Source organism: Theobroma umbraticum, unplaced genomic scaffold (assembly GCF_002168275.2).
Source record: "Theobroma umbraticum cultivar Fairchild unplaced genomic scaffold, ASM216827v3 scaffold_95.0, whole genome shotgun sequence".
NCBI lineage: Eukaryota > Viridiplantae > Streptophyta > Magnoliopsida > Malvales > Malvaceae > Theobroma > Theobroma umbraticum.
Window position 1 is genome coordinate 3,848,738 of NW_018397257.1, and position 13,361 is coordinate 3,862,098.

Genomic DNA, 13,361 nt, shown 5'->3' on the forward strand with positions numbered 1-13,361 from the left:
TAACTGTTTTCTCCACTCAACTATATATGAGAGGAAGGGAAACACTAATCTTACTTTATCATAATTGAAAATCATTCGATTTGTTCTCTCTTATATTTAAAAAATAAAAATTAAAATGAACTTGACTTTTTCCCAAACTGTCATACGTTACAGTCTTTCCAGGGCATTTGAAAATTATTAATAATTAGCGGTTTTATGACATTGTTATAAATGCTGCCAACAATGCCAACTCTCCCCTTTAAAAAAAAAAAGTATTCTTTATATTTAAATAATAAAAAATTTGATGTTCAAATTCATGACATGACATGATCAGGAATTTATATGGATTCAAATAATTTCGTACAAAGAAGAAATTGAAGATTAGGACCACCACGTAGATTAGTCCTATTGACTAAAGAGTGCCAATAATTAATATCCTTAAATATAAAATGCCAAAGTCTCTACAAGGTTATCGACTTGTTTGGCCCGATGGATACTCAACTTGAAATTATTTAAAATAAATATTTCTTATATATTAAATTTCTCTATTAATTTTTTAATATGGCTGGTTTTTCTGCAACTTTATATAACCTAGTTTCTGCCTTTTACCCCTTGCTCCAGATTTCAGAAGCTCAGCCTAACAGGCAGTTTATGAATTGACCTTATTTCCGATATAGATTGTCAATTCTTCCAAACTCTCCTAAATATTTTGGTTATAAAAGAATCCTAAATATTTAAAGCAGACCCTTTTCATATGCTTTGCTGGCTCTTTTTTTTTTTTATTTCTTTATCTTAGCTTAACTAGGGAGAATTGGCGACATTTAATCTGATTTGTTTCTGGGTTTTTTTTCTTAAAAAAAAATTCTAGAAACCATGGTAAGTTGATATCATAAATAGTTATCTCTCTTGCCTATTTCTAATTCTTAGAAGACTACTTTATAAGGAAATGACCTTAAAGATAGATCACACATATATTATGTGGTGCAGCTTGAAATCCCAAACTTTGTCTTTCACATTGAAATAAAATCATGGCAAGTGCATAATCAATTCTGGGGGTTAATGGATGGATACGACCGGAGAGATTATGAACAAGTTTTCAAGTCTTGGATAAATTAGGGTGAAGGGGAAACTAGAAAAAGTTAAAACTTTGCTTTCGATGGGAAACGGTAACCACTTTTACCAAATGGTTTTTCCAAGGCTTTAAAAATGTGGACACCAGAAGCTAATAATTTGCAATTAAAAAACATGCTAATTAGCTATAATTACTCATTATTCATTAAATGAATTGTGGCTTTCCAGGACACTTTGAATTTACCTCCTTCCCCCATTATCATTAATTAACTATAATATTTTATTATGTTAAACATTTAATGCCACATTTTGGCTGTTAACTTGAGAATCAAAAATATATTACTTGTCTTAATTTAAGCTGTCAATTCCGTAACTTTCGCTTCTCTCTCTATAAGGCCAGCTAATTAGATTCTTCAACAACGAAAAACCAAGTCAAAAATGGCAATTCCAGGCTATCTTCTCCATCTTTTTCTTTGGGCTTTTCTTGGCTTAGTCACTAGTAGTAAAGCTGTTACGCCTACCAAGGTGACTGATCCTTCCTTCAGTCGTAAAACTTTTCCGGCTGGTTTCGTCTTCGGAACTGCATCATCCTCGTACCAGGTAAAATTAATTAACCCCATCGTTTGATTCGTCTTCGTAAATCTAACTTTCGAGATTTTTCTTTCAACCGTATACTTTTCCTGTTTGCGTGTATCGTCTCAGTATGAAGGTGCAGCTAAAGAAGGAGGCAGAGGTCCAAGCATATGGGATACTTACACTCACAAGTATCCAGGTCTCACTTCCTAGATGCCTCTTTTTTCTTAATTTCACTTTATTTTTCACAAATTTTTTTTTTAAAAAGAAATCATGAGGTAGCTTCCATTAATAAAATGGGAATGGAAGAAATTTTCATGGCAAGAACATCTCCAAGATGACTGCATCTGGGAATTAAGTTAAAGATTTGGAATTTTTTTCTTTTCTTTAAGTAAATAATCTCATAGTGGAAATACTACACAGGTATATTTGTTTTCTTAAATCAATCCACTGAAATGTCCTTAGGCAATTATTTTGATGAATGAAAATTTTGTCTTTTCATCCTTTTCTCACATGCATAGATACTTGCTCACTACATACCCGTCAAAACATAATATATGCAAAAAAAATAAAATAAAAACTCTTCAATTTACATGAATTTTATAAACTCTCACACAGGAAAAAAAAAGAAGAAAAAGAAAAGAAAAACAATTAAAACTTGATTTCAGTTGTTGTTATCTCCTTTTAAAAGGGTTAGGATCTACAGTCGGAATATATCATTCTCTCGAATTTCCTCATGTGCATGAAACAAAAAAAGGAAAAGAAATGATGAGAAAAGTTACATATCTGAATTCATTAATCAAAAGGAAAAATTTCAAAGGAGGTTGGTTGCCGATTAATATCGTAGGACACCTAAAAAGAAATTTTACTTTCCACGAACATGCGTCTTTGCTTGCTTAGATTCTCTGATGACCCTCACATCGATCCTTTTCTTGTTTCATCCATGTTATCAATAACTAATTAGATATGTATCAAAAACAGTGAAAGCCTAATGGGAGGCATAATTAAGCTTTCTGATTATACACTTAATATTTTTTTAATTAGGTGAAAATAATAATTATAAACCTTTATAACAATGTGACCTTGGATAAGACATAACACAAGGAAAACATTTTTTTATAGCAAAAATGGGGAAAGAAAAAGGAAGTGTCTGGCACTGTGCGAGGAACAATGCCTGGCACTGTGAAATTTTTTTATAATTACAAATAGTTTAATTTGGCTGTGGGCAACAAAGGCATAAAAAAAAAAAAAACAAGCAAAACGTTTGAATGAAAAGTGAGAAACAAACTTTAATTTGCAAGGAAAACGCCTCTCTCACTTGGTGAGTGCAGAGTGATCAATTGCTTGATCAGTGATATCCCCACTGGCTACAGCATCATTTGTTTTTGTGGCGTTTTCTTCCTCTTTTCGAATTCTTTATCTTACCCTTTCATGGTCATTGTCTTACGAAGAGTCTTAGAAAAGTCTATATAATATCTTTATTTTGTAATTTTATTTAAATTTTAATCAATGATATCCCCACTAGCTGCAGCATCTTTTGTTAGCGTTTTGCTTGTTTTGTCGTATTCTTTATCTTTCCCTTTCCTGGTTATTGTCTTAGGCAGAATCGTAGAAAAGTCCATACAATATCTTTATCTTGTAATTTTATTTAAATTTTAAATAACATTTAATAAGATCCAATCATACACCTTAATTAAAGTTTTGTGAAGAACTCGTTTGCATGTTTGACGCGTGTGTGTGTATATTTTAAAAAGCATGTTGCGTGTGTGTATATATATGATTAAATTATAAAATTACAGTGTAATATCTAAATATTATTTAAAAAATGTCTGCATGTTAGTAAATCTTAGATTACAATTTCACTAAAACTTTTTGGTCATGAGATTGCAGGTAAGATAGCAGATGGCAGCAATGGAGATGTAGCAATCGATTCCTATCATCGCTATAAGGTATGGTGGAAAGAGAGAAAAAGGGTTTCGTGGTATACTATGGCGTTGGTTCTATGTCTACGTCGGGCTGAGACATTTCGTTTCACATGTACAGGAAGATGTTGGGATTATGAAAGAAATGGGTTTAGATGCTTATAGATTCTCAATCTCATGGTCCAGAGTTTTGCCAAGTAAGATTATAATTATCTTGCAAATCATTTAATTTGATGTTGATGTGATGTGATGTGATCGCTATAATTTACACAAAATAAATACTGGATTAGTAAAATCAATGTAGTAATTAGTTTACTACATCAAAATTAATAAAATTATAAGTGGGTCCACTTATTCTATTACAAAGTTCAAAGGTGGATCTACATCATCCTATTAACTACTGGATTAGTAAATCTCAAAACTACTCCTTCCAAAAGGATTCTTAACAGAAGTTGCTTCACATTTGGTATGGGGAATAGTTAAGCTATTCCCCTCTCTTCTCATGTGTTGTTTTTTTTTTTTTCATGTTTGGTTCGCAATTGTGTCAAAAGGATTAGTCATTCTTAAAGACTTGTTATTTTTTAAAATCAGTTAAAAATTAGGTTTAATTAAACTTACTTTTTTTTTGTATTAGCTGTTTCACGTTTGATGGAATCTTTTCAAAAATTGTTACGATTAAATTATCTTTCATAAGGTTAAAAATATACGATCCTACCCATATTAATATTTGTAAATAAAATATTAATATTTTAAAATATTAATGTTAAATTATAAATAAATTATTAATATTTATAAAATAAAAATAAATATTCATAATAAAATTTAAATTATAAATATAATATTAATACTTAAATTATCAGTCATTAATATTTTAACTAATATTAAATTATTAATATTTAAAAAATAAAAAATAATCATAATAATATTTAATTATAAATAAAATATTAATATCTTATAATATTAATAATTAAATTATAAATATAATATTAATATTTAAAAAATAAAAATAGATAATAATATATATAAAAAGGATATTTTTATTTTTTTATCCTCTATTTTTTTTTTAAAAAAAGTTATTTTTACCAACCATAACTATTCTATTCTATTTCTACCTTATTTTATTATCACAGAATAGCTATTCTATTCCATTCCTATTCATTCCATAAACCAAACATCTAGCTAAGGTCTTGAATAAAATCTTTCAAGTTTCAACACTCCCCCGTGTACTATTATTTTATATGATTAAATATTATTTTATTACATAATATTATTCAATATAACTAAAATTATGTCATACACTACAATTAAATAATTTAATATTATTAATTTATTTAATAATTGAACATTTAATATCTAATAATTTAATAATATTATTGAATATATAATTTTAAAATATTTTAATTAATAACATTATTATGTAATATGTAATATGATGTAATACTGTTTTATATAATTATACTTTTCAATATTAAATTATTTAATGTTATGTAATTATAATATTTAATATTATTTACATAGTATTATTTGAATAATATTAAATTTTAATATGATTTAATAATAATGTTTAATAATATTACTAAATATTATTAATTAATATCATGTAAATAATATAGTTTTATTTATTAATTACACTGCCACTATTTATTTCTTAATTTTATTTTGCGTATCGAATTATTAACTTTTCAACAATTTTTAAATATTTGTTTTCAGTATGTAGCAACATTACTTACCAAACTTGTTTTATGGTTTCAAAATTATGAAAGTAAATAAAACAAAACAAGTACAAAATTTTCAAAAATAGAAAACAAAGGACAAAAAGAAAAAAACAGGAAACGATACCAAACAGGGTCTAAACTTTCGAATTCTCGTTTCCCATGCACTTGAATAAGCCAGAAAAGTGGGTGGATTTAGGCTGACTTATGTCGGAAAAATCGCGTTAAAGTTTTTATAGGGGCAATTTAATCTTTTTTATTTGTTGTTGCAGATGGAAAGCTAAATGGAGGTGTGAACAAGGAAGGAGTTCGTTACTATAACAATCTCATCAACGAGCTCTTAGCCAATGGTCTCAATTCAATTTCATTTTTCTTGTCAATTAATTACCGTGAACATAATTTTAGGCTTTTAATTTGAATTATAAATGATTTACAATCGTGCAGGTATACAACCTTTTGTGACTCTCTTCCATTGGGACCTTCCTCAAGCCTTAGAAGATGAGTATGGTGGTTTCTTAAGTCCTCGTATTGTGTAAGTAATTAGCAGTTCGAGTGGGAAACTTCCTTCATTTCAATATTACATTACTATCAGCAGTGATGTAGTGTAATTCAATCAATTGATGCATAAGACAGCTTGTTATTCTTGGAGGACTAGCATCATTAATTAATAGATAGCTGCAACCTCATCAAGTAAATATTTAGTCCATAAGGAACTGCCATTTAAATTGTTTATGGTATATACGTACTGTTAGGGATGACTTCCGAGATTATGCGAATGTTTGCTTCAAGGAATTTGGCGACAGAGTAAAGCATTGGATTACATTGAATGAGCCCTGGAGCTACAGCAGTGGTGGATATGCATCTGGGTTTCTAGCACCGGGCCGTTGTTCTGCTTGGCAGAAGCTAAATTGCACTGGTGGTGATTCGGGGACAGAGCCATATTTGGTGGGTCATTATCTGCTTCTCGCTCATGCAGCTGCTGTAAAACTCTACAGACAAAATTATCAGGTGATGAAACGTAGGCAAGATAATCACAATAATAATTAATCATATATATAGCCATAAATATTGATCAAAACAAAACAAAAAAATTGTACTTTAACAGGCAACTCAGAAGGGTATTATCGGAATCACGTTGGTGTCACACTGGTTTGTTCCATTTTCTAATGCAAGGCACCACAAAAATGCTGCTTTAAGAGCTCTTGACTTTATGTTTGGATGGTTAGTTTTACACTTTGCTATTTCCAGTCCATCTTAATTTAATGCTAGGTTTTTCTGCATCAAGCTTTAATTTTTGGTGCATCTTTCTGAATTATTTTATTTGATGTAGAAATGAACATATATCAGTAGGAGCAATTAATTTGGATGTTTATACGATTTTCACAGGTTTATGGATCCAATAACCATTGGCAGCTATCCACACAGCATGCAATCTCTTGTTGGAGGTCGTCTGCCTAAATTTAACAAAGAGCAATCTGAGATGCTTAAAGGGTCGTTCGATTTTCTTGGATTGAACTACTACACTGCAAATTATGCAGCTTATGCTCCTACGCTTAGTGCTGGGAAGCCAAGCTACTTGACAGATGCCCGTGCTAATCTTTCCAGTGAGTCATCAGTTGAGCATGTTAAGCAAATGATCCTTGATTAATTTCCAAATGACTAATTTGTTCACTTTATTGCAGCTGAGCGTCATGGGATTCCAATTGGCCAGATGGTGAGGACAACAATAATCAACTTTAACATCACATGTTTTGCAAATTGCATAAGAATTAGTCTTCCCATTTTAATAATTTCGGATAGTTTTTTCCTTTTAAAACCTCAATTAAATCTTTTTATTTTCAATTTCCTTGCATTGAAATGTTGCAGGCAGGTTCAAATTGGCTCTATGTATATCCAAGAGGAATTCGAGATCTTTTGCTTTATGTAAAGGAAAAGTACAACAATCCTTTAATCTATATTACTGAGAATGGTAGGTTAACCTTATCTCTTTTTCATTAACATAGTGTTATAATGTGTGTGTGTGTGTGTATATTAGGAGAGACGGAAAATGTAAGACTCTTTTGGTTGTTAATTTTTCTATTTACTATATGTTTTTTTATTTAGACAATTTAGCTATATGCTTTTATTTGTTAGAAAAGGAAACAAAAGCCAATTTTAGAAAAGTAAAATCATAATTGATTATTAATAAACAAACTAATGCTTTTAAAAAAAAATTAATAAACAAACAAATATAAAGTGCAACACCAATTTTAGCAAAATTATTAATTCTAACTAAAAGTAAAATAATATATTTTTCTATAAAGGAAAATTTTTTCTCTCTTCTCGTATCTTTTTGAGTTGAATATATATATATATATATATTATTGAACTAAATACTCGAATGTTTCTTTTCTAATATGTATTTCATATAAGAGATAAAACAAAATGAAAGAGATAAGCAGGTTAAAATTATAATTTTGGTGTAGGAAATAATTAAGTTCATTTTTCTTTTGATCTTTTTCTTCTAGTATTTGGTTGAAGGAAAAGTGTTTGTAAATGTAAAGATGCAGATATTTCCCCTTTTTTCATTGTCACTATTCCTTCATCTTTGCAGCACAATACATAAGTTGATTGCTTAGTCCTAGTTATTGTAAGAATTTCATGTATAGAACGGAAGGAAACTAGAATTAGGTAATGATTTTCATTTTTATACATAAATTGATATAACACATGGAATCAAGCAATACCAAAGACTCATAATTAGCTATAGGAAATTTTTTATGTCATGTTTACAAACTCTTGCTATTGTTTCTTGTTGGGAGAGCCTTTAATTCCTTATGGTTTCCATTTTCTTTATTTAAAAAACAAATTAAGTCGGACAACAATGAAAATTATAATTCCATGCATTGTAGGCGTTGACGAGGTTAACAATGCCACATTGCCACTGAAGGAAGCCCTTATCGACAACATGAGGATTGATTACCACCGTGCACATCTTTCCTTCATTCAACTTGCGATTAAGTAAGTGCTTTTCTCTCTGATATATGTCTCTCTCACTCTTTTTCATCGGTCCAAAAGATAACTATTTATCATATTTTTGCTTCATGCATACATAGGGATGCTGTGGACGTCAAAGGGTACTTTGCATGGTCGTTGTTGGATAACTTTGAATGGATGAATGGTTATACCGTGAGGTTTGGCATCAACTTTGTCGATTACAAAAATGGGTTGAAAAGATACCCGAAACTCTCAGCCCATTGGTTCAAGGATTTTCTCAAGCATTAGAGCCATGATGCTCGATATTGGAATCTTGTAATAACGACAACTTTTATTATTAATAAAATATTATTTACTATTTGTAAGAGTAAATGATTGTATGATAATAGAAGTCACATAAATGATGCATTTAAAAAAGCAAAAAGAAAAAAGAAAGCTATACTTCATTGATAATAACTCATGGGTTGAAGAAGCTAAATCAGAGAGAGCTCCTCACCCATGTATACAAAGGAGTAGGAATAGGGACCTTCAAGTAAACACAAGCTCAATCAAAAATCAACCCCTTGTACAATCATTCCCCATTGTCCACAAAAGCTCAATAAAACCAACACCTGTACAATCATTCCCCACTGCAAAAAAATCCTCACAGTTGATATCTCTACAATTATTGGAGCAATCTCATACATATTTCTCAAACACAGCCTCCATACTCCACAAGTACCAATCATATGCGAACCAAAACACATAACAACTCTATCGGACTCAGTACAGCCAACTCAATAATTAAAGTTCAAAGTGAAATATTAATTAGATTTCAATGGAATAAAATTAAAACTTTCTTAAACTAAATTAGTATTAATAATTATATAATTCTATTGGGCAAAAATTTGGGAGCGCACTTGGCAATTTAATTTTGATCAAACAATTAAAGGGCTCTCACCTCTGTTACTTCACCACAAGGATGATGCAAAATGTACTTTTAATTGTGTTTTTCTGAAAGATGATTATATTAGCACTAGCATTAGCATTGCAGTCAAATTTTCAAAGCAGTTTGCTAACGACTTCTATTACCATCAAACCTGATTTATACAACAAGGAAACTCTACAATTACAAAATAGACCCACCGCTCAAAAAGGTGTTGAAATTCCCTCACTTTGGGCCACACATCCATACTTAAGAGGACTCCTACTCTTCCCTAATTAACAGGCCATATGCCTCTTAACACAAAATGAAGCCAAAAACACCTTTGGCAGCTAACTCTCGACAAAAAACATGCTAACCACCATCCTAACAAGAGAAAGAACAAACATAAAAACCAACTCTATAATTTGAGCCATCACACACCCGCAAAACGTCACTTAGATTCAATACAAACAACACACATCCCTTAACTCTGACTCAAACCACAACCAACTCAACATAAACCATGGGAAATCCAGACAAAGGATTGCTCCTTTGCCTTGCATCCAAACAATAGTCTTTCAACCAAGCATCAGAAAACGAAATTCAGCAACAACAAAACGACCAAACTTGTTGATTCTAAATAGTAAGAGCATCGAAAGACAATAACCAATAAGCAGAAAACCAAAACCCTCCCTTGTTCCAGCAATTTCCTTAACACCTAAGCGGTGCATTAAGTTCTTGGGAGAGCACTACAAGGCAGCTTTGCACCAAAAGAAGCATCCCTTTCAAAAAAACCGAGAGGTAAAACATAAATTACCCGGCATGGCACACCAAACCAACACAATCCAGCAAAAAAGCCACCACAAACCAACAGAAACACATAGAAAGAAAACATTCCAACCCACTGGATAAAAGTGGGGCAATACCACCAGCAAACAAGCCAACAACAGACACACAACTCCTAACCCCAGAGAAGAAACGAATCCAACACCCCTGACAGAAAAACCAAATGTAAATCTCTGAAAAAGAAAGAGACAGGCCAAAAGAAGACAATGACACAGAGAGCTATCAGCTGTTGTACACAACGGAGCAACTTCACAAATTCAATATTCCTTTTTGGATCTAATCATGTAATATCCATGCATTCCTTTCTCCCACAGTTCACATACTTAGAATTCCATTTGCCTCCTTCGGCTTCTTAACTCTTTGACAGAAACCTAGTTCTCAAAACAGCAAATGACCCTCCTCATGATGATCTTAAATCCAAGACTTTCAAAAGCTCAAAAAGCTCACACAAAAACCGTTTGCCCAACCACAACATTTCATACACATCATAAAAAACACAAGAAGATCATAAAGAAAAAACAGAAACAATACGCCCATCACCAAGATATAATAAACCTTTCTCAAGCATAAGTTCGAAAAGTCACATGCACTTCAAGAGAAAGTAATCGTCCCTCATTCACATGTTTCCATTCCCCTAGTTTATAAATAAAATGAAAATTTGCTTTGTTTTTCCATTTTTTCCCTATTTTTTCTTTTTCTTGATTTTTCTATGTTTCAATATTTATTTATGTTCTAACTTTTTCTTCTTTTTCCTTATTCCCTCCAACTCCTAGACCTTTCCATTCCTTTCATTGACCAACCTCTTTCCCATTCCAATCGACCCACCACTCACCCTCCCATTGCATATTAAAAACCCCCACTCATAATTCCCATAGAGGCAAACTCTTAAGTTAAACTCACATCCATTCCATTTAATCTTACCACCTCTCTTCTCTTCACATTTGGCTTTGCTCACCTTCCCTCAACTTACCTATATGACTCTAGATTCCACATATTTCTTTTTCCCATGCACTCTACTCTTGCTTTCTTCTCTTGCCTTTTCTTCCCTTATTCGATTACTCTTTTCTTTTATTCTTCTCTTCCCTTCCTCTTTTTCTCTTTTCTCTTATTTCCGTTTTTTACTTTACCCCAATCGAATTAACCCACCTTTTCCATCTCTTTCTCCATATTTTTCCTACAATACCTCTCATCACTCCTTTATCCCATTTTCTTCCTCTTTTTTCACCCTGTTATTTATTTTTTTTTTTTTTGTATCATGTTAATAATTGATTTCATGTTGTCTTTTCACAGCCTCTGTTATCAAAACAGAGAAAAGATGATGATGCTTATAGAAACCTCAAAAGATAAGCTCACGATAATAAGAAAGGTTGCACTGATCAGCAACTAAAAGCCTTGTTATCCTCTTTAAACCTATGCCACCTTAGGAACAAACCATAATGAAATGAAAAACAACAAAACCATTAGCATCATCAGATACAATCACCAAAAAAACACCTATATGTGGTATCCTAGATTCACTCCACCCAAGCCTAGTCAACCACCCACAATAAATCTTCCTCCTTTTCCACCCCAGCCTTTGCCAAGTCATCAGTCAACTCATTTGCTGTTCTAGGCACTCAGACAATCTCCCACTCACGTATTTTCCATTTCAAACCCTTAATCAACAAAAAAGTACTCCTCATCCTCCATGATGCCTTTTTTGGGTTACAAAATGAAGTAATAACATTAAATGAGTCACTTTTGCCAATCTATATGAACCCATCCATTTAGATGCAACTGTCATAACGTGGAGTCTTGGAATTGGACCACTCGACGTGGAATGGAGTCATCACCAATTTTTTTTTTAAGAGTAATTGGCTACCTATTTGAGTTTATTTCTTTAAAACGTTATTTTAAGCTTAACCTAAGTTTATTTTAAAAAATAATTTTCGATCTATGAAATAGTTTTTGGATTCATGAGTACAGTTATGCATAGGGAAGGAATTAGCACCCCCACGACGCCTATTTAAAGAACAGAACCAATTTGTCATGTGTTATACGTAGTCTTAATTAGTAGTCTTTGACTTCTTATTTTTCTTTATTTATTTATTAACTTTTTTCTATTTTTTTTCACTTATTTAATATTGAAAATTTCTCTTAGATTTTCCCAACATTTTTGGTGAGAACTAAGAAAAATCTCCTCACCTCAAGACATTCAAGAAAATCACTTATTTTTCTTGAAGAGATTCCATCATCAAATTATTTTAGTGTTTAATGAGTGACTAGGGTTAGGTATTTTCCTTTTATGATTTCTTTGTTCCTTTTATAGTTTTGTTATTTTACTATTTTTATCTTCGCTAATGATAAAGAGGAATCTCTTAATATTGAGATTTCTTAAATTCCTAACACATTTGGTAGAATCTCAAAAAATCTTTCAACATTTTGCTATTACCAAGTACCTTTTATATATGGGAAAAATTCCCAAATTCCTAAATTCTCCAACACTTTTGGTAGAATTTTGGAAATTTCAATTTATTATTATCATTTTTGTAAAAATTCTTAAAATCTCCAACTCTCTTGGAAGAGTCTTGGAAATTTTTCACATTTAAATTTATTATTATTTTCTTGAATACTCTTAAATCCTCCAACATTTTTGGTAGGACTTCTTTTACGATTATAGTTATAGTTTATTATTATTACCTTCTCTCTCTTTTTACCTTTTTCATTAACAACTATTATTTTTTTTTTTGGGGAAAATTCTCAGACTCTCTGACACTTTTGGTAAAGTTTTAAAAAATTCTGGACATTTTTAATTCTTACTTTTTATTATTTATTTATTAAAAAATTTCTTAAATCCCTTAATACTTTTAGTAAGATTTTAAGATAATTCTAATTTAATAACTTGAAGTAAATATGCATTCTTTTTATATTTCACCACGCCTAAATGACTTATATTTACGAATGATTGTCTTATATAAATTCTTTTATTTCCAAGTACTGTCCATTTTTAAATTTCATCACACAAGGATATAATTTTCTTTAGGTATTCTACCTACATCATTCCTAGACATCCATTAGCCACATTTTTTCTAGTTTTTTCATTGCACACACATTTTTTTTTCTAAAAATACAAGTCTAAGACATGTATTTGAAGAACATAAAATTTTAAAACAAACAAACAAAAAAAAAAGACATAAGAAGTTAACAGGCCTATACCTTGCTTAGGCAAGTTTGGCCTAAGCTTTTTGGGTGCAACAATAGACCCACACACGGCCCAAGTTTAGTCAGCTACAAGCCTTCCCTCTTGTGCAATGCTGGAGCTTTCTTATGGACTCATCATTTTACTTACTAAGTCGCTCCCACAAGCCACCTGATGAGTCATAACTTTTTTCTCTCGTC

The 13,361-nt window shown here is 31.2% G+C and overlaps 1 protein-coding gene across 1 annotated transcript; it reads left to right on the top strand.

The window, feature by feature from the left end:
- Nucleotides 1–1,449: 1,449 nt before the first annotated feature.
- LOC110411934 (beta-glucosidase 12-like) lies at nucleotides 1,450–8,591 on the top strand. The gene is made up of 13 exons (XM_021422300.1): nucleotides 1,450–1,650; nucleotides 1,753–1,822; nucleotides 3,514–3,572; nucleotides 3,667–3,742; nucleotides 5,530–5,607; nucleotides 5,702–5,789; nucleotides 6,010–6,265; nucleotides 6,363–6,478; nucleotides 6,644–6,861; nucleotides 6,940–6,971; nucleotides 7,124–7,226; nucleotides 8,149–8,257; nucleotides 8,353–8,591. Exons 1-13 carry the CDS (start codon nucleotides 1,489–1,491, stop codon nucleotides 8,519–8,521), a joined length of 1,536 nt encoding a protein of 511 aa, XP_021277975.1. The 5' UTR covers nucleotides 1,450–1,488; the 3' UTR covers nucleotides 8,522–8,591.
- The last annotated feature ends 4,770 nt before the right edge of the window (nucleotides 8,592–13,361 follow it).